Below are 22,157 nucleotides of genomic sequence, written 5' to 3' on the forward strand. Positions count from 1 at the left end.
CTCCCAACACCACAGATTAACTACAAAAATACTTGATACAGCAAGACACATTTACAAATGTGTATGAAAAAAAAATTAAAACACAAAATAAATCAACCAAGCAATGGCTCATGATTTTCTGGTGTTTGATGGAATGTTTGTAGGCATACAGCCTGGATATTTTTCCAAGGTAAGTGATGATATTCATCATTATTGTCTTTTTGGATTTGTTCAGATATATCTCATAACTATACTTGTTTTATGTATATATTTATATGTCTAGATGTTATGTGTCATGTTCCCTATAGATCTATAAAATCTAAAAGTGTATTCTGATGTAAAATTAACCAGTAAAAACAATGCTTGTGTTCCTGATGCATCAACTATTTCTTATTAGAATTTAAATTGAATCATGAAATTTATCTCCCTTGCCTGTCTTTCTTTATACCTCTGTATTTATCTAGATGGGTCTATCTCTCTTTTCTTATTCTTTATCCCTATTCCCCGTCTTGCCATCCCCTATGTGCGAACTTATAAATTTCAACATGTTTAGATTGATAAGCTTCTCATTTACGGGTACCAAACTCCCGTTTTCAACTTAGACGTTTTAACTTGAATACACGTTGAAATGTCATGGTAACAGAAGGCATCGATCGGGCACTTAAAGACACAAACCTACACGGTGAAGAGAAAGAAGAGAAAAAAAACTAAGTGCCTAGAAGATTAGAAGGCATTTTGCAACGCCTACATGGACCCAACATGGCAGTAGGCGTCGATCAGGCACTTCCAGGCACTTACACTGTTTTGAACTTAGAACTGAGATGATTTGGTCTACAGGCTTCAAATCTACCTATACCTACGTCCCATCTCGTTTGGACTTAGAAATTTTCATTTGAATACAATCTGAGATGATTTGGTCTATAGGATTGTCACCTACCTATACCTACATCCCCTCTTGTTTGGACTTAGAAATTTTCAATTGAATACACGTTGAGAGGCCTTGGTCTATAGGATTCTCATCTACCTATATCTACGTCCCCTCTTGTTTGGACTTAGAAATTTTCAATTGAATACACGTTGACTTGCCTTGGTCTATAGGATTCTCATTTACCTATACCTACGTCCCCTCTTGTTTGGACTTAGAAATTTTCAATTGAATACACGTTGACTTGTCTTGGTCAATAGGATTCTCATCACCCTATATCTACATCCCCTCTTGTTTGGACTTAGAAATTTTCAATTGAATACACGTTGACTTGTCTTGGTCAATAGGATTCTCATCAACCTATATCTACATCCCCTCTTGTTTGGACTTAGAAATTTTCAATTGAATACACGTTGACTTGACTTGGTCTATAGTATTGTCATCTACCAATACATAGATCCCCTCTTGTTTGGACTTAGAAATTTTCAATTGAATACACGTTGACTTGTCTTGGTCAATAGGATTCTCATCAACCTATATCTACATCCCCTCTTGTTTGGACTTAGAAATTTTCAATTGAATACACGTTGACTTGTCTTGGTCAATAGGATTCTCATCAACCTATATCTACATCCCCTCTTGTTTGGACTTAGAAATTTTCAATTGAATACACGTTGACTTGTCTTGGTCTAAAGGATTCTCATCAACCTATATCTACATCCCCTCTTGTTTGGACTTAGAAATTTTCAATTGAATACACGTTGACTTGTCTTGGTCTAAAGGATTCTCATCAACCTATATCTACATCCCCTCTTGTTTGGACTTAGAAATTTTCAATTGAATACACGTTGACTTGACTTGGTCAATAGGATTCTCATCAACCTATACCTACATCCCCTCTTGTTTAGACTTAGAAATTTTCAATTGAATACACGTTGACTTGACTTGGTCAATAGGATTCTCATCAACCTATACCTACATCCCCTCTTGTTTAGACTTAGAAATTTTCAATTGAATACACGTTGACTTGTCTTGGTCTATAGGATTCTCATCAACCTATATCTACATCCCCTCTTGTTTAGACTTAGAAATTTTCAATTGAATACACGTTGACTTGTCTTGGTCTATAGGATTCTCATCAACCTATATCTACATCCCCTCTTGTTTAGACTTAGAAATTTTCAATTGAATACACGTTGACTTGTCTTGGTCTATAGGATTCTCATCAACCTATATCTACATCCCCTCTTGTTTAGACTTAGAAATTTTCAATTGAATACACGTTGACTTGTCTTGGTCTATAGGATTCTCATCAACCTATATCTACATCCCCTCTTGTTTAGACTTAGAAATTTTCAATTGAATACACGTTGACTTGTCTTGGTCTATAGGATTCTCATCAACCTATATCTACATCCCCTCTTGTTTAGACTTAGAAATTTTCAATTGAATACACGTTGACTTGTCTTGGTCTATAGGATTCTCATCAACCTATATCTACATCCCCTCTTGTTTAGACTTAGAAATTTTCAATTGAATACACGTTGACTTGTCTTGGTCTATAGGATTCTCATCAACCTATATCTACATCCCCTCTTGTTTAGACTTAGAAATTTTCAATTGAATACACGTTGACTTGTCTTGGTCTATAGGATTCTCATCAACCTATATCTACATCCCCTCTTGTTTAGACTTAGAAATTTTCAATTGAATACACGTTGACTTGTCTTGGTCTATAGGATTCTCATCAACCTATATCTACATCCCCTCTTGTTTAGACTTAGAAATTTTCAATTGAATACACGTTGACTTGTCTTGGTCTATAGGATTCTCATCAACCTATATCTACATCCCCTCTTGTTTAGACTTAGAAATTTTCAATTGAATACACGTTGACTTGTCTTGGTCTATAGGATTCTCATCAACCTATATCTACATCCCCTCTTGTTTAGACTTAGAAATTTTCAATTGAATACACGTTGACTTGTCTTGGTCTATAGGATTCTCATCAACCTATATCTACATCCCCTCTTGTTTAGACTTAGAAATTTTCAATTGAATACACGTTGACTTGTCTTGGTCTATAGGATTCTCATCAACCTATATCTACATCCCCTCTTGTTTAGACTTAGAAATTTTCAATTGAATACACGTTGACTTGTCTTGGTCTATAGGATTCTCATCAACCTATATCTACATCCCCTCTTGTTTAGACTTAGAAATTTTCAATTGAATACACGTTGACTTGTCTTGGTCTATAGGATTCTCATCAACCTATATCTACATCCCCTCTTGTTTAGACTTAGAAATTTTCAATTGAATACACGTTGACTTGTCTTGGTCTATAGGATTCTCATCAACCTATATCTACATCCCCTCTTGTTTAGACTTAGAAATTTTCAATTGAATACACGTTGACTTGTCTTGGTCTATAGGATTCTCATCAACCTATATCTATATCCCCTCTTGTTTAGACTTAGAAATTTTCAATTGAATACACGTTGACTTGTCTTGGTCTATAGGATTCTCATCAACCTATATCTACATCCCCTCTTGTTTAGACTTAGAAATTTTCAATTGAATACACGTTGACTTGTCTTGGTCTATAGGATTCTCATCAACCTATATCTACATCCCCTCTTGTTTAGACTTAGAAATTTTCAATTGAATACACGTTGACTTGTCTTTGTCTATAGGATTCTCATCAACCTATATCTACATCCCCTCTTGTTTGGACTTAGAAATTTTCAATTGCATACACGTTGACTTGTCTTGGTCAATAGGATTCTCATCAACCTATATCTACATCCCCTCTTGTTTAGACTTAGAAATTGTCAATTGAATACACGTTGACTTGTCTTTGTCTATAGGATTCTCATCAACCTATATCTACATCCCCTCTTGTTTGGACTTAGAAATTTTCAATTGAATACACGTTGACTTGTCTTGGTCAATAGGATTCTCATCTACCTATATCTACGTCCCCTCTTGTTTGGACTTAGAAATTTTCAATTGAATACACGTTGACTTGTCTTGGTCTATAGGATTCTCATCAACCTATATCTACATCCCCTCTTGTTTGGACTTAGAAATTTTCAATTGAATACACGTTGACTTGCCTTGGTCTATAGGATTCTCATCAACCTATATCTACATCCCCTCCTGTTTAGACTTAGAAATTTTCAATTGAATACACGTTGACTTGACTTGGTCTATAGTATTGTCATCTACCAATACATACATCCCCTCTTGTTTGGACTTAGAAATTTTCAATTGAATACACGTTGACTTGTCTTGGTCAATAGGATTCTCATCAACCTATATCTACATCCCCTCTTGTTTGGACTTAGAAATTTTGAATTGAATACACGTTGACTTGACTTGGTCTATAGTATTGTCATCTACCAATACAATACATACATCCCCTCTTGTTTGGACTTAGAAATTTTCAATTGAATACACGTTGAATTGTCTTGGTCTAAAGGATTCTCATCAACCTATATCTACATCCCCTCTTGTTTGGACTTAGAAATTTTCAATTGAATACACGTTGACTTGACTTGGTCAATAGGATTCTCATCAACCTATACCTACATCCCCTCTTGTTTAGACTCAGAAATTTTCAATTGAATACACGTTGACTTGACTTGGTCAATAGGATTCTCATCAACCTATACCTACATCCCCTCTTGTTTAGACTTAGAAATTTTCAATTGAATACACGTTGACTTGTCTTGGTCTATAGGATTCTCATCAACCTATATCTACATCCCCTCTTGTTTAGACTTAGAAATTTTCAATTGAATACACGTTGACTTGTCTTGGTCTATAGGATTCTCATCAACCTATATCTACATCCCCTCTTGTTTAGACTTAGAAATTTTCAATTGAATACACGTTGACTTGTCTTTGTCTATAGGATTCTCATCAACCTATATCTACATCCCCTCTTGTTTGGACTTAGAAATTTTCAATTGAATACACGTTGACTTGTCTTGGTCAATAGGATTCTCATCAACCTATATCTACATCCCCTCTTGTTTAGACTTAGAAATTGTCAATTGAATACACGTTGACTTGTCTTTGTCTATAGGATTCTCATCAACCTATATCTACATCCCCTCTTGTTTGGACTTAGAAATTTTCAATTGAATACACGTTGACTTGTCTTGGTCAATAGGATTCTCATCAACCTATATCTACATCCCCTCTTGTTTGGACTTAGAAATTTTCAATTGAATACACGTTGACTTGACTTGGTCAATAGGATTCTCATCAACCTATATCTACATCCCCTCTTGTTTGGACTTAAAAATTTTCAATTGAATACACGTTGACTTGACTTGGTCAATAGGATTCTCATCAACCTATATCTACATCCCCTCTTGTTTAGACTTAGAAATTTTCAATTGAATACACGTTGACTTGTCTTGGTCTATAGGATTCTCATCAACCTATATCTACATCCCCTCTTGTTTGGACTTAGAAATTTTCAATTGAATACACGTTGACTTGACTTGGTCAATAGGATTCTCATCAACCTATATCTACATCCCCTCTTGTTTAGACTTAGAAATTTTCAATTGAATACACGTTGACTTGTCTTGGTCTATAGGATTCTCATCAACCTATATCTACGTCCCCTCTTGTTTGGACTTAGAAATTTTCAATTGAATACACGTTGACTTGACTTGGTCAATAGGATTCTCATCAACCTATATCTACATCCCCTCTTGTTTAGACTTAGAAATTTTCAATTGAATACACGTTGACTTGTCTTGGTCTATAGGATTCTTATCAACGTATATCTACATCCCCTCTTGTTTAGACTTAGAAATTTTCAATTGAATACACGTTGACTTGTCTTGGTCAATAGGATTCTCATCAACCTATATCTACATCCCCTCTTGTTTAGACTTAGAAATTTTCAATTGAATACACGTTGACTTGTCTTGGTCTATAGGATTCTCATCAACCTATATCTACATCCCCTCTTGTTTGGACTTAGACATTTTTCAATTGAATACACGTTGAGAAGGCTTGGTCTATAGGATTCTCACCTATCTATACCTACATCCCCTCTTGTTTCGACTTAGAATTTTTTCAATTGAATACACGTTGAGAAGGCTTGGTCTATAGGATTCTCACCTATCTATACCTACATCCCCTCTTGTTGGGACTTAGAATTTTTTCAATTGAATACACGTTGAGAAGGCTTGGTCTATAGGATTCTCACCTATCTATACCTACATCCCCTCTTCTTTGGACTTAGAATTTTTCAATTGAATACAATCTGAGAAGGCTTGGTCTATAGGATTCTCACCTATCTATACCTACATCCCCTCTTGTTTGGACTTAGAATTTTTTCAATTGAATACACGTTGAGAAGGCTTGGTCTATAGGATTCTCACCTATCTATACCTACATCCCCTCTTGTTTGGACTTAGAATTTTTTCAATTGAATACACGTTGAGAAGGCTTGGTCTATAGGATTCTCACCTATCTATACCTACATTCCCTCTTGTTTGGACTTAGAAATTTTCAATTGAATACAATCTGAGAAGGCTTGGTCTATAGGATTCTCACCTATCTATACCTACATCCCCTCTTGTTTGGACTTAGAATTTTTTCAATTGAATACACGTTGAGAAGGCTTGGTCTATAGGATTCTCACCTATCTATACCTACATCCCCTCTTGTTTCGACTTATAATTTTTTCAATTGAATACACGTTGAGAAGGCTTGGTCTATAGGATTCTCACCTATCTATACCTACATCCCCTCTTGTTTCGACTTAGAAATTTTCAATTGAATACAATCTGAGAAGGCTTGGTCTATAGGATTCTCACCTACCTACATCCCCTCTTGTTTGGACTTAGAATTTTTTCAATTGAATACACGTTGAGAAGGCTTGGTCTATAGGATTCTCACCTATCTATACCTACATCCCCTCTTGTTTGGACTTAGAAATTTTCAATTGAATACAATCTGAGAAGGCTTGGTCTATAGGATTCTCACCTATCTATACCTACATCCCCTCTTAATGCAAAACATCTAGAATCATTATTTAATGCAAAACATCTAGAATCATTATTGAATGCAAAATATCTAGAATCATTATTTAATGCAAAACATCTAGAATCATTATTTAATGCAAAACATCTAGAATCATTATTTAATGCAAAACATCTAGAATCATTATTTAATGCAAAATATCTAGAATCATTATTTAATGCAAAATATCTAGAATCATTATTGAATGCAAAACATCTAGAATCATTATTTAATGCAAACATCTAGAATCATTATTTAATGCAAAATATCTAGTATCATTATTTAATGCAAAATATCTAGAATCATTATTTAATGCAAAACATCTAGAATCATTATTTAATGCAAAACATCTAGAATCATTATTTAATGCAAAACATCTTGAATCATTATTTAATGCAAAACATCTAGAATCATTATTTAATGCAAAACATCTAGAATCATTATTTAATGCAAAATATCTAGAATCATTATTTAATGCAAAACATCTAGAATCATTATTGAATGCAAAATATCTAGAATCATTATTTAATGCAAAACATCTAGAATCATTATTTAATGCAAAATATCTAGAATCATTATTTAATGCAAAACATCTAGAATCATTATTTAATGCAAAACATCTAGAATCATTATTTAATGCAAAACATCTAGAATCATTATTTAATGCAAACATCTAGAATCATTATTTAATGCAAAATATCTAGAATCATTATTTAATGCAAAATATCTAGAATCATTATTGAATGCAAAACATCTAGAATCATTATTTAATGCAAAACATCTTGAATCATGATTTAATGCAAAACATCTAGAATCATTATTTAATGCAAAATATCTAGAATCATTATTTAATGCAAAACATCTAGAATCATTATTTAATGCAAAACATCTAGAATCATTATTTAATGCAAAACATCTAGAATCATTATTTAATGCAAAACATCTAGAATCATTATTTAATGCAAAACATCTAGAATCATTATTTAATGCAAAATATCTAGAATCATTATTTAATGCAAAACATCTAGAATCATTATTTAATGCAAAACATCTAGAATCATTATTTAATGCAAAACATCTTGAATCATTATTTAATGCAAAACATCTAGAATCATTATTTAATGCAAACATCTAGGATCATTATTTAATGCAAAATATCTAGAATCATTATTTAATGCAAAACATCTAGAATCATTATTTAATGCAAAACATCTAGAATCATGATTTAATGCAAAACATCTAGAATCATTATTTAATGCAAACATCTAGGATCATTATTTAATGCAAAATATCTAGAATCATTATTTAATGCAAAACATCTAGAATCATTATTTAATGCAAAACATCTAAAATGATTATTTAATGCAAACGGTATTAAGATATAAATATATTTGTAAATTCTTGATTTAAGACGAGCGGAACTTTTTTTTTAATTTGAACAGATTAATGATAAATATTTTTTCTGTTTCGTTGAATCTGAAATGTAATTGTTTCGTTAAAGTAACTTATGTCTCAAAACCTATCAGACAGTAATGAGTTTCGTTTGGCGATATGTTGCACTCCTAAAAAAAAATAAATAAGTAAAGAAAGTTGAATTTCTTCTTACATTTAAAGTAAAGTTAGATAATAATTTAATTTGACCTTGATATTGACGCAAGGTTCATGCATTGCTCGTATATACTGATATGAAAACGTTATGTTTATCTTCAATAAAATTTTTGGATGATTTGAGAAATTTCTTAGTAGGACGGCACTTGGAGTAAATGTGGTATTATGGTCATAGATGATTCTAATTAAGAGTACGATAGACATTTTCTAAAGTGTGAGAAAATGGGGGTTGTTGGTCATCCTTTATCAGCATGACTAGAAAATGTCTCGTACTTTGTTAAAATATAATTTTTATGTCTTGTGCAAATATTTCAAAGTGTAGTAGCTGTTCTATCTGTAGTCATTATGGGCAAATAGAACAAACAGAACTTTCCTCATATGTACAAATAAGGTTTGTCATAAAATTGTCATACTATTTATAGGCTGATTCAATTTTTATTCTCTGCTTTGATATTACTAGTTAAGTGATCTCATTGTTTTATTTTTTGTTTTCACGTATATCAGGCTGACACAAGGCTGTTGGCTCTGGAGGCTCTCCTTGGTGCATGAATTACATAACATTATGGTATGTTTATAATTCAGGAAAAGATAATTGTTGTATATTTTAATTTAATTTTTTTTTGTTTGTTTTTCTGTTTTCTTATTTAAAAAATGCTGGAATTGGACGAGATGTGGCAAAGATGCTGTCGAAATGTGGTGCCAAAACCTATGCCCTCAGCAGGACTGAAGAACACCTGAAAACATTAGTAGCAGAGGTCAGATAATTTTTTTTTTTTACATATTATATAAATAAATGAAAATAAATTAAAAAACATGCTTATCAGGTCCAGAAGCCACTCGACGTTAAAAGTTAATGAGATGGATGAATTGTTAGTTGAATGATGAATAATATTTTTTATTTTTTTTATTACATTTTCATCCCAAACAAGGCGCATTGCCACTTTGGTGTAGGGGGCTACTATGAGGGGCAACAGCTACTGGGATACTATGTAGGGAGTTGGGCAGCAAGATGTCAGTTCATTATTAAAGTTGTAGATGTTGCATGGATTTTATTCAATAAATATTTCTAATTCCATTTCCTTTTTCTCTCTCATATGAATTAAATAAATTTTAAGTATGTAATTAAATTCTAACTTGCAACGTCAATTTTTAGAATTAAATATTTAAACTTTATGAATGTAATACTTTTTTTATGTTAATATTACTAATTTTCATTCAATTTTTCATTCAACTGTTTTTATGTTAATATTACTAATTTTCAACTGTTTTTATGTTAATATTACTAATTTTTAACTGTTTTTTATTATTTCGCTTCACATTTTTATCTTTATGAACATTCCTATCATAATTGGAATTATTTTTATTTTATTATCAGATATATGCATTGACATCTTTTAAATCTCTTAAAATTTTAATGCAAAATTCTATTTTAAAAATAGTTTTACCTTAAATTATGTCTTAATTTACATTTTTCTTTCTCTTGTTTAATTTTTTATGGTTTGTTTTTACTTATGATTTTTTTTTAAATTAAAATATATTAAATTATCAGTAACATTAAAAAATAATTAACTTTAAATTAAATTATGCCTTTTTTTTACATAAATGATTTTATGGTCGTAAACACTTAAAAGCATTAGACCATTTAATTTGACAAACTTCTAATTCTCAATCTTTATTAGTGGTGCCATATGAATTCAAAGACATTTTTTTGTTCAGATATTCAACTAATATTATGAAGTATTTATCTTAAAATCTCACAGATTATAATACACTAAAAAGGGACATTAATAGTTTATTGGAAATTGATATTATTTACCTAGGTTTAGGGTTCCAATATTGAATCAAAACTTCTTGCCAGCAAAAGTAGTTCAAAATGAGAGTCAGCCAACAAACCCAGTTATCTATTATAAAGTGAAGTCGTATTCCTATCTGTTTAATATATACAAAAGGTGCGCTCGATATAAATGCAGGTGTAATTCAGGGGTCGGTCATGAACCTTTATTATTCCTGATATTCATAAATGATCTCCCTGATAAAATAGTCTCTGAGATAGGTGTATTTACTGACGACACCACACTGTATAACAGCACGAGGAGAAAACAAATGAAGACATATCTAAGGCAATGGCGGCAACCCTAGTCTGTAATGGAATGGGGTCAGAAATGGATGGTAACATTCAACGCTGCCAAGACTAAGCTCGTTTCCTTTAATAATTACATGAAACCTTACCAACCACCAATAGCTATGGCTAAAGATAAATTAACTGAAAGTATTTCATTCAAACTCCTCAGCTTAATGTTCACGAGGAACATAAGTTGAAACAGATACATTGAGAGCATTGCCAATGCCGCTGTGAAGAAGGTGGGCTCTCTCTACCATGCTAGAAAGTTACTTACGCCAGAAAGTATCCTATACCTCTACAAGGCGACCATTCGCCCATGTATGGAGTATTGTTGTCGCATTTGAGCTGTTGCATCTGCTACTAGTCTCTCACTTCTGGACAAAGTTCAAAAGAAAGTCGCCAACCTGGCATGTCCTGAACTGTTATCTAATCTTAAACCTCTGTCTCATCGATGAAATGTTACATCCCTCTGCCTGTTTTACAAGTATTTTAATGGTGAATGCTCTGACGAACTACAAGCCCTTGTACCCCCTTGAGGTAAATACCCCTGACAAACAACAAAGTCCCACCCCTACACAGTAGAGATCCCTAGATGTAAGAAAGCCTTCTACTTTAATAGTTTCTTCCCCGGAACTGCTAGACTTTGGAATTCCCTTCCGGGTTCCTGCTTCCCCAACTGTACTGACATGCAGAAGTTCAAGTGTAATGTAAACAGACATCTTGCTGCTCAACTCCCTACATAGTATCCCTGCAACTTATTTCCCTGATAGTAGCCCCCTCCATCAAAGTGGCACTGTGCTTTGTTTGGGGTGAAAATGTTATAAAAAAATAAAAAATATTATTCATCATTCAACTAACAATTCATCCATCTCATTAACTTTTAATATCGAGTGGCTTCTGGACCTGATAGCATGTTTTTCTTTTATTTATTTTTATTTATTTATATAATATGTTAAAAATGTGCTTAAAAAAAAGTTAAATAATCTCAACGAGAAAACTTATCATACTTGCTAATGTCATATCTCTCTATATATAAAAGGCACTTTGTATATATGGGTCCTGGATATGACCTTAAATTATATCCGATGGTGAGGTCCCAGCTTGCAGGCTTTGGGGAGTATGGAGCCACCCTTTAATTGCCATTGCTCCCAGGTCCACTCTGACCCGGAGTTGTAGTACCTGTTAGGGTTCCAACTATAGGTTAAATAGAAACTGACTTGAAAAAAAACAAATATATTCTATTAAAAAATTTTTTCAAAATCAATGGATTCGGCATTAAATAACCTGAAAAGGGTTGATATGCCGTAAAACAAAAACATCCAACTTGTATGTGTAAACTTGTTCCCTATAGACTCTGAAACAGCTGAACCGTTTTTTCTTTGTTTTTTTTTATTTTCACTTAAATGTATTATTTTAGAAGTTCTACAGAATCTGCTCTGCTGAGCCTCAACTTCAGTATTCAATATGGTATCACTTCAATAACCAACATGGTCACAGAAAAGAACATAGAAAATCTTGTAGTCTATTTTTGTTCCATTGAATAAATTTACTTTCTTTTGTGTGTGTATTTTTTTTTTTTTTTTGTCCTGAAACATGTTCTTTTATTACAGTGCCCTGAAATTCATGCCGTTGTGTGTGACTTGAGTGATTGGGACAAAACTTGTTCCACAGTTACCTCCCTTGGACCCATTGATCTTCTAGTCAATAACGCTGGCATTGGTATCCTGAATTCGTTTTTAGAAGCTAAGAAAGAAGACTTTGAGCAGTAAGTTTAGTTATTAGTTTTTCAATTATTTGGTTTCCACAGTTATTTTTCTTTCTTTTTTTTAAGAACTTCTATTTTTAGACAGGAGAATTATTACAGCCCATTTTCCTTAAATTGCTTATTTTCAAGCTCATTCATTGGTTAGAGGTGTCCATATTTAACAGTCTTCCATCATGTTCATTAGTTCTTCTGATGACATCATCATAACTGGTCCACATATACATAATTTCTGGCCTTCCTTTTTTTAAAAATTTTTTGATTTCCACATTATTAGTTAGCATACACATTTATTGTTTGGGCTCAAATCAAGTTATTAAGTTAGATTTATGTCCAAGGAACCTATATCTAAAATTTCAATTGTTTATACCCAAAATTGGTGGAGGAGTTTGGTAGAGTTCTCAAAGGTCAAATCGTTAAACTTTGACCCCCTTAACAGCCAAATTTCTGGCCGAAAATGGATTACAAAGATTTTCCCAAATCTCCATACCCTGTATATTAAATATTGAGTCTGTAAACTGAAAATTGACAGTTATTGTGTAGGGAAATGTACATACACACTTTCACTTTTATAGATATATAGATAATCATTGCAAAGTTTTTTCAGTCTTGTTTTAATTAAAAATTATTGAAATTAGTAGGGCTTTTTTTAATAAAAATTATTGAAAACACTTTTTGTGCTATATTTTTTAAAGAATAATTATTGAAAACACCTTTTAAAATCTTTTAAAACTATAGTTTGTGTGTTTGCTATTATATTGTATTTGCCTCATAACTAAAGACGTCTTAATACATAATGTGTATTTGAATAATTTTGACTTTCAACCTTTCAGGACATTCAGTGTCAATTTGAATGCAGTAGTGAATGTATCACAGGCAAGTCAACTTTGATATTTCTGTGAATCTTCAAGAAAAAAACTTAATTTTCTCAAGGTTATTTTAACTCTTTTTGTTTATAAGCAAACTAAAAAAGTCATTTATTTTCTTTTTGGTTAACAACACATTGGGTCAATTTCTTTTTAGAAAAAAATGAAAAAAAAAAACACATTTATTCACCATTGTCACTAGTTTTGTATTATTAGAGTGGGCTATTGTTCAGGAGAGTTGGAGAAATGTCTGAAATTATAAAGCTTTCTGAAACAAAAAAAAATGTCTGCATTTCATAAATAAAAGCCTGTTAGTAAAACTCTGAGAAAGCAAGTTAATATGTTTAATTGCTATGTATGTATGTATGTATGTATGTATGTATGTATGTATATTATTATTATTATTATTATTATAATATATATTATTATTATTGTAATATATATACTATTATTATTATAATATACATATTATTATTATTATTATTATAATATATATATATTATTATTATTATAATAATATATATATATTATTATTATAATAATATATATATATATTATTATAATATTAATAATATATATATATTATAATATATATATATATTATTACAATATTAATAATATATATTATAATAATAATATATATATATTATTATAATATTAATAATATATATATATTATAATAATAATATGTATATATATATATATTATAATATTAATAATATATATATTATAATAATAATATATATATTATTATAATATTAATAATATATATATATTATAATAATATGTATATATATATTATAATAATAATATGTATATATATATATTATTATAATAATAATTATATATATTATTATAATAATAATTATATATATATATATTATTATAATAATAATTATATATATATATATATATATATATATAATGATTATGTAATTTATATGACTAAAAAAAACAAAATATTCCAATTGTTGCATCTTTAAGTAAGTAGTTTGTATGGACTCTGTTTTGGTCAGGGAGACTTTTTTTTTTTTTTTACATGGAGGTCACCACTTATCAAGGCCCAGAAGCCACTCTGGGATAAGGGTTAATGCGTGTATAGTAATCAATGGGATAGTAATCGTTAGTAATGGAGATTTGATAAAGTGTCTTACTTAAGGGGGGGGCGGTTCATCAGGAATTTGTTTATATTAGACTTAAAGACATCCCAGTTGTAGTCAGGTGGATTTTCCTGTGTTAAGTGGCATAAGCCATTGAAAAATATATTCAAATGCATTTAGGTGATCCTCAATGATCATTGCTGTCTTCATTGTCGATTTTGGGGTTCTTGCTCATCAGATCAGACCCCTATTTTTTTTTTGCAAAATTAATCATTCCCCTTTTTCCATTTGCAAGTCAGCCAATGAAAAGGAAGCGTGTATTCAAAAATTAATAATAAAATTGCTATGTTCTTATCGAGTCGATTCATTTATTGGATCATTTAATCTAATCAAATTATTTTTTTAAAAATCATATGGGACTCATAGATTTAAACTTAAAGTAAAACTATAACAACGCAATCATAAATAACAGATGGAGTTTTAAATTACTGAAGTTAAAATACATAACCAAAACTTTCAGATGCCATGCTGGTTATAATTGTGGTCATATATTTCAACTGATTTTAAACGCTTCCTTGCTCGGCTAGTTGTAATAACTTGCAAATATCATAGTCGAAATTCTGCTGGGTCTCCCTGCTGTTGGCGGCCATTTACTTTTTTTTTTTGACTCCATGCCTAAAGAAACTTCAGCCATATATATATATATATATATATATATATATATATGTATATATTAATTCTTATTATGAATATTTCATCTAATCTTATATGTATTATAATACATACTTAGATAATTGCCACTTATATACTACTAGAAAATAAATGTAAACCTAAAATATTTTGTGACTTCATCACCACCAGAACACAAGATTTTATGTTATTGACATAAATACACCTGTTTGTGTTGGCAAAAGTGTGTTCATTTTTATGGTGCTTATTGCGATCAATAAATATTTTGTTTAAGCCAAGATATGTTCATCTAAACCGCAAGAACTTTCTTGTCAACCTAAATAATTTTCATGTGCATAATATATACTTAGATGATTGGCATCAATAAACATGACCAATTTAAAAAGAAAATGTTCTCTTTAGCAGTTTCTCTTAGTTTTTAAAAATTTATCACACATTTTTTTTTCATTTTGGATATTTTTTCTTGATGAAATAATTCTATTCACTGAAAATTGTTTCAAAATTTGTGCACTTCAGGTGGTTGTGAAAAGAATGATTGCAGATTCACGCAGAGGGTCTATCGTGAATGTCTCCAGCCAAGCGTCTATTATTGGACTGAAAAATCATGCTGCTTATTGTAGCAGCAAAGGCGCCCTTGATGCACTCACCAGAGTTATGGCCTTGAAACTAGGACCTTTTGGGGTGCGTGTGACCAGCATATATTTCATTAAAACTTTTCAAATTTTTAAATAATCTCTTTTCAAAGGAAAGCATTTCAGTTGTCAACTTTGAACTTTAAAGCGTGTAAAATTTTAAGGGGGATGTTGTAGTTTGCTTGGAATTATTTGAAGATTATGACAATCAAGTCTTGTAGGGAAAAAAAAAAAAAAGAATACAGGGTGACCAAAAAAAACGGGCCCCAACTCTAATTAGGCCTCGTTTCTTAGTGTTTTGTCCGAATGAAATGAAACTTTGGTCATAACTAGTTTATTATATTCAAAACATCACATCAAAACACTAGGGTCTTTGGCCTTTGTTTTCTCCATTGACTGTAAAATGCTCAGAAAAACAATTGAATGTCCACTGTTTTTTTTTTGGGGGGGGGGTCACCCTGTATGTGCAAATTTTTTTCTTCTCCTGGAGATGAGTTATACCTCAAAGATTGAAGAACTTAATACCACATTACCGTCCTGGTGCGATACATCATGTTGATAAATATTTTATAATGGAAAAACTCAATCATGTTCTGCAAAGCTAAACAAAATTTTTGTTTCTGTATAAAACAAGCAAACCAAACACCATGAATAAATATTTAAAGATATAAAGAACTTGAAGTATAAAAACGTTTTACAAAAATGACTGAATTCAGCATTAAAGAACTGACATAAAACAACCAAACCAGAATTCCGTCTTTTTTGCGTCACTTATATTGAAATAGATGGAGATCTAAACTGGCAGCATCCGAGGCTCTTCAGATAATGGTCACTGAACGACATGGTATCTAGCATTCAAGTGATTCCTAGATGCAGGTTCTTGTTGCTGAATAAGAGATCATTTGAATCTAAATATCACAATGCAACTTGACGGCAATAAATAAACGAGCAAGGCGGTATTAGTCAACATCCGTGCATAATGCAGCCAAAGAAACAGAACACATGTCCTCGCATTCATTTGGTCCTTCGAGATGAACAGGGGTCAAGTATTCAAACGGTGACCACTACTATGGTAACTATCTTGTTAGCTACAACTATCGAAGAAGAATACTCGTTTCAGCACAAGTCAAATTAATTTCCGAACAGAACAGTTTTGCATCACTTTTAAGTTCCATTACGAAATTTAAAATAACAGAATATACTAAACTTTATGTTTGGAATCCTTGTTGTAATTTTGATCAAGATCCATTAGATGATTTTGATTCTAGAAAATGTCTCAACCTAATTAGAGTTGAGGCCCGTTTTTTTTGGTGGGGGGGTCACCCTGTATATATATATAATGTGTATGTGTTTATAATAGATGTGTGCTTATAATGCTAATGTAAAGTAAACCCAATTAGTGCAATATGAAAAGAATAAAGCAACAGAAAGTGCTTCTTCATGTTTTGAATTATTTAATTTATATTTCAACGTTATAACTTTATTTACAAAATGTTTCAAAGTAACAGTCGTGAATCATGATCTTTTTTTTTTATGCCCCAATAAGACTTCACTTATATTTTGAATTTTTTGGTTTAGATTCGTGTGAATTGTGTCAACCCAACTGTGGTATTGACAGAGATGGGCTTGACCTACTGGAGTGATCCAGCCAAATCTGAAGCCATGCTCAATCGAATTCCATTGAAAAAATTCGCTGGTAAGTTAAAAGATTTTAGCTTTTTTCATTGTCCCCCACCCCCAAGGATTTTTCTATTTTTTAGTTTGAAATTGCATTTTCATTGCTGAATGGGCAGATACTTTTATATGCATCCAGGCACCTCCAACAGAACTTTGATTATCGGCTGTCACACTTAAAATATTTTTGTTGATCTGTTATGCTTAACTAGCTAACAGTGCATAATAGTCAACCACCTCAGCAGAAATAACCTTCTTAGTGACATGCAATATGGTTTCCGTTCTGCTAGATCTACAGCAGATGTGCTAACGGTTATATCTCATAAGATTAGTGAATCTCTCGACAAAGGCTTCCTTTCTAGGGCAATTGCTCTTGACATATCAAAGGCCTTCGATGAGGTATGGCACAAGGTCTACTTCACGAGATTTCCAGCTACGGTATAACTGGAAACGTTTTCTCAATTATTAAATCATTTCTCTCTGATAGGCTCATAAGAGTAGTGGTTGATGGGCAGAAATCAGAGGCCCACAGTATTAATGCTGGAGTCCCTCAGGGGTCCATCCTGGGCCGAACTCTTTTCCTGATCTGCATCAATGATCTCCCAAAACACATACTTAAATCATTTGTGACATTTATGCTGATGACACGACCATCTATGGCAACACATCAAAGGCCGTAAATGACAAAGTTCTCTCTGATTCTCTCTCCTCTGATCTTGAGCGCATGGTACAGTGGGGGAAGAGGTGGCTGGTTACTTTTAAAGCATCCAAAACCAAGCTTCTATCTTTACATCATCAACGCTCTGAACCCCATCTGGCATCAATTGAAATGGATGGCTCTCGTCTTGGGGAGGCTCCATGTTTTGACAAGCATCTGGGATTGACCTTTACTCTGAAATGGAACACGTGCATCAAGTCTGTTGCCAAGGTCGCTGGAAAAATGGTAGGATCCTTCTACCATTCCAGAAGATATCTCACTGCTGGTGCAATTCTCTATCTATATAAAAGCCAAGTACATCCAAGTACTGCTGCCATATCCGGGCAGTAGCTGCTAAAAACAGCCTATCCTGCCTTGACAGAGTACAAAATAGTCTTTGTGTCTTAGTGGGGGGATGCCTTTTTCTCTTCTCTGCAACCTCTCTCTCACAGAAGAGACGTTGTGAGCCTGTCATTGTTTTATCATTATTTCCATGGAAAGTGCTCGTCTGAGCTCCAATCTCTGGTCCCCCCTCGCCAATCTTTCACAAAAAACACCCGTCTAGCTGAAACTACTGTCAATAATTTTCCCCACTCTTTATCTATGCCTAAATCAAAACGTAGATTCCATGAGCAAAGCTTCTTTCTTAGAAGTGCACGCCTGTGAAACTCTTTTCCGTTTGCCTGTTTCCCACCTGACTACAACTTGGATGTTTTCAAGTCCAACATCAATAAATTCCTGATAAACCGCCCCCTTAAGTAAGACATTTTATCAGATCTCCATTACTAATGATTACCGCGATATTGTCCCATTGATACATGCAATAACCCTTATCCCCCGAGTGGCTTCCGGGCCTTGATAAGTGGTGACTACCATGTAAAAAAAACATTGAATTTTCTCAAAATTTCCAATTCTGATGTAAAAAGAATGAGAAATGTTGATTAAAAATTATGTTTTCATAATATCCTCCTCCATCCCCCTGTTATTTGACATGAAAATAGTTTAACAATATGGTCAAGCTGAGATAAGTAGGTCCCGCAGACGAGCCTCGTTCTGATATTCAGAAAATTTAGGTTAACAACTGGTGAAGCTACCGAAAAGTCACCCTTTTGAATAAAGAAGGATATAAACAATATTTTTAAAATTAATTTCTTAATTTTGCTTAAAAACAAAATGTCAACACATATAAAGAAAATATTTTAGAAAATAATTTCTTAATTTTAAATAAAAATTGATTGTAAAGAAATCTTTTTTTTTTGTTTTAAATAATTATTGAAAAATATTGCAAAGTGTTTACATAGCTGGTTCTTTGGGATAATAGGGGCGCCTGAAACCTCTTTTCCAAAACGAAAACTGCTTTAGTGTTTTTACTATTTTAAAGCGTTTTTTTTTAAAGTTTGAAACACAAGTAGTGGCTAGTTAACTTAGAACAATAAGTACGCATGGAGGAAATTCTTCAGGGTTTAAATGTATTGTAATGCTTTTATGGTGGTCAAAAAAAGTTTTTCAGCTGCCATATTACTTCCCATTTACTTGCCTCCCCACGTGGGCAGAGTTAGACACAAGGTCGGTTTTTAATGTAGAGAAGCATTTATTACTAAAAAAAACGAAATGGTGAAATATAAAAGCAAGTTAAGCTAAAAGTTAAAAAAAAAAACGTTTTATTTTTTTAATTCCAAGAATTAAAGAAAGAAAAAAATTCAAAGAAATGTTGAACGTTTATTGCTATAAATATAACGAAGCACCGGTGTCACATTTCATACAACCTAACTGTCAAGATTTTTCAGAACGAGGCTCGTCTGCTGGACCTACTTATCTCAGCTGCGCCAACAATATTTATATGAATATTTAATTCAAGAAAATTTATGTCAAAACTTGTAAACGTTTCGGTTGCTGTAACTTTAAACTGTCTTCCTGTGTATCTTGTCAAACTCGGGAATCTTTTTACCAAACTCGAATCTTTCTTTGTTTTTAGTAGTGACATAATGAATAAAGTATCTAAGTACAATTCACTTCTAAGTGAAGCTTTTCTGGAGGTCCAAGGTTCAATCTTTAGTGCGGTGTGGGAAGTACAATGAATACAATTGAAAATTACGCAAGACTTCTACTTGGTCATCGCTGATAGATTAATAAATTTATAAGGTAATAATGGTTTTTATTATTGGTATTATTGACACTTGAAAACAACTATAAAAAATAATATTAAGGAAATTAAAATTTGTTATTCTCATTACAAAAATGCTAAATCTTTTGCACATACATACATCATCATTATTATTATATATGTATTATTATATATGTAATATATATACATACACACACATTGGTCTTTATTATGGAGAGTTATTAATTGTGCCTTTTTTTCCAGAGGTTGAAGATGTTGTCTACACCATTTTGTTTCTGCTGAGCAATAAATCCATGTCAACCACCGGTTCTGTTCATCCTGTTGATGGAGGCACCCTTTGTTGCTAATAAATCTTTGACTTGGATTCCATTTTTTTTTCTCTGAACGATTCTACTAAGTCTTCTTTCCAGAAAATGTTCAAAAATTATGGTGCTAAAAATAAAAAATTGTGTTTATGCAAAGCTTTGAAACAATATAAGTAAAAATTTTCTCCTCTGCGTGTTTTGTCATTTTTTGATAGTGGGAACTATTCCCAATATGTTATGCATTATTCTATTCTCATTGTGAACTATACATATATATATATATATATATATATATATATATATATATATATATATATATATATGCATGAATAAATATATATTATTCCAAACAATTTAAAACAAAAAAACTCGGAATAACATTTTTGCATGGCTAATGACCCCCTCATTCTAAATCCGAAAGGTGAAAGAAAAACTCCTTTTAAGAAGTAAAATATTCAGAATTTTAGGTCCAATGGCTTAAATTTCAAAATGCAAAAACATCCAGTTAAACGTTCATAAAAGAAATTGGTCTTTTCGGTTGTACTGCATTTGCAGAAAGCTAAAATTCAGTCAAGGAAAAGTGCAAATGGATACATAACCAACAAACATACGCTTCCATTGTTTTTTGTTCCCCCCCCCCAATTGTTTAATGTATATATATTTTTTAACTGTTTTTCTTACAATTTATGATTGAATATCATAAATTGTTTTTTTATCTAATGTATCAACCAGCAAATTTCTAGCTTTGCTGCAATCATAATTTGCTAATTGCTTACCGTCCTCTGATTAGAAGAATAGCAAGAGTGATACTATTCACATTCCCTAAAGTGTTAAGACACACAAAAAGAGTGGAAAAACTAAAATAAAAAGAGGAAATAAGTATAAGAAGCAAGGTTAGTAGAAAGACAATTGGGAGTAAGTGGTTCACTAAAGCACACAAAGATCATCTGAACTAGGATTGTTAATCAAGTTATGGTGGCCAAAAAACCGGACATAAAGGTCGAAATATTCAGAGGTAGTTCACAGAGAGTTTTAGTGGTGGCAATTAGTTTTGTGACAGTTTTACAACAATTTTTCAGTTAGAGATAGTCGATTGCAGGTTGCTGCTTGGATCAGATGAGAAAAGTTTAGGAGGCAGAGATGACCTGACATCAACCAAGGTGTGAACGTTAGCGGTAAGATGGTTAATCATGTCACACACATGCAAAGTACAACTGATATTTGCAGAATTTGTGTTGTGATTTTTTGTTATGTTTGTGAGCCATTGCGGTTGCTCCTACTGCAGTGAGAGACGATGACATGGAAACGGTGTTGAGATTGGCGATTGTTGTGGGCGGGGGAACACATGGTTGCACACAGGCGATACTAAGAATATAATTAAGGATTACTTAAGATTTCTACCTGGTCATGGCTGACGAACTGAAAACAATGTCTTGTAGAATAAATATAGATTGCAGTTTGAAATTCTGTACAGATTTCAAAGTTACACATAAACAGTCCGATAATACACATCTGAAGAAGGCCGAAGGTGGCATCAACCGAAACGTTGTGGGAAGAATATTCAAGATGAAAAGAGTATAAAAATCCATCAATGATGTTTAGTTTTATTAAGATTATA

At 32.1% G+C, this 22,157-nt stretch overlaps 1 protein-coding gene across 1 annotated transcript; it reads left to right on the forward strand.

The window, feature by feature from the left end:
* The first annotated feature begins 9,246 nt into the window (after nucleotides 1-9,246).
* On the forward strand, nucleotides 9,247-20,581 carry LOC145240353 (L-xylulose reductase-like). The gene is made up of 6 exons (XM_080103933.1): nucleotides 9,247-9,321; nucleotides 12,299-12,453; nucleotides 13,284-13,326; nucleotides 15,623-15,787; nucleotides 17,317-17,434; nucleotides 20,478-20,581. Exons 1-6 carry the CDS (start codon nucleotides 9,247-9,249, stop codon nucleotides 20,579-20,581), a joined length of 660 nt encoding a protein of 219 aa, XP_079960059.1.
* Nucleotides 20,582-22,157: the final 1,576 nt, after the last annotated feature.

Source organism: Euprymna scolopes, chromosome 19, assembly GCF_053919585.1.
Source record: "Euprymna scolopes isolate OS-2025 chromosome 19, ASM5391958v1, whole genome shotgun sequence".
NCBI lineage: Eukaryota > Metazoa > Mollusca > Cephalopoda > Sepiida > Sepiolidae > Euprymna > Euprymna scolopes.

What these genes read in the sequence shown, in the direction of transcription:
- LOC145240353 (XM_080103933.1), top strand. Translation starts at nt 9,247, where the DNA reads ATGCTGTCGAAATGTGGTGCCAAAACCTATGCCCTCAGCAGGACTGAA. An exon ending in TGAAAACATTAGTAGCAGAG is followed by an intron (nt 9,322 to 12,298) that starts GTCAGATAATTT and finishes CTTTTATTACAG; the next exon opens with TGCCCTGAAATTCATGCCGT. An exon ending in AAGAAAGAAGACTTTGAGCA is followed by an intron (nt 12,454 to 13,283) that starts GTAAGTTTAGTT and finishes TCAACCTTTCAG; the next exon opens with GACATTCAGTGTCAATTTGA.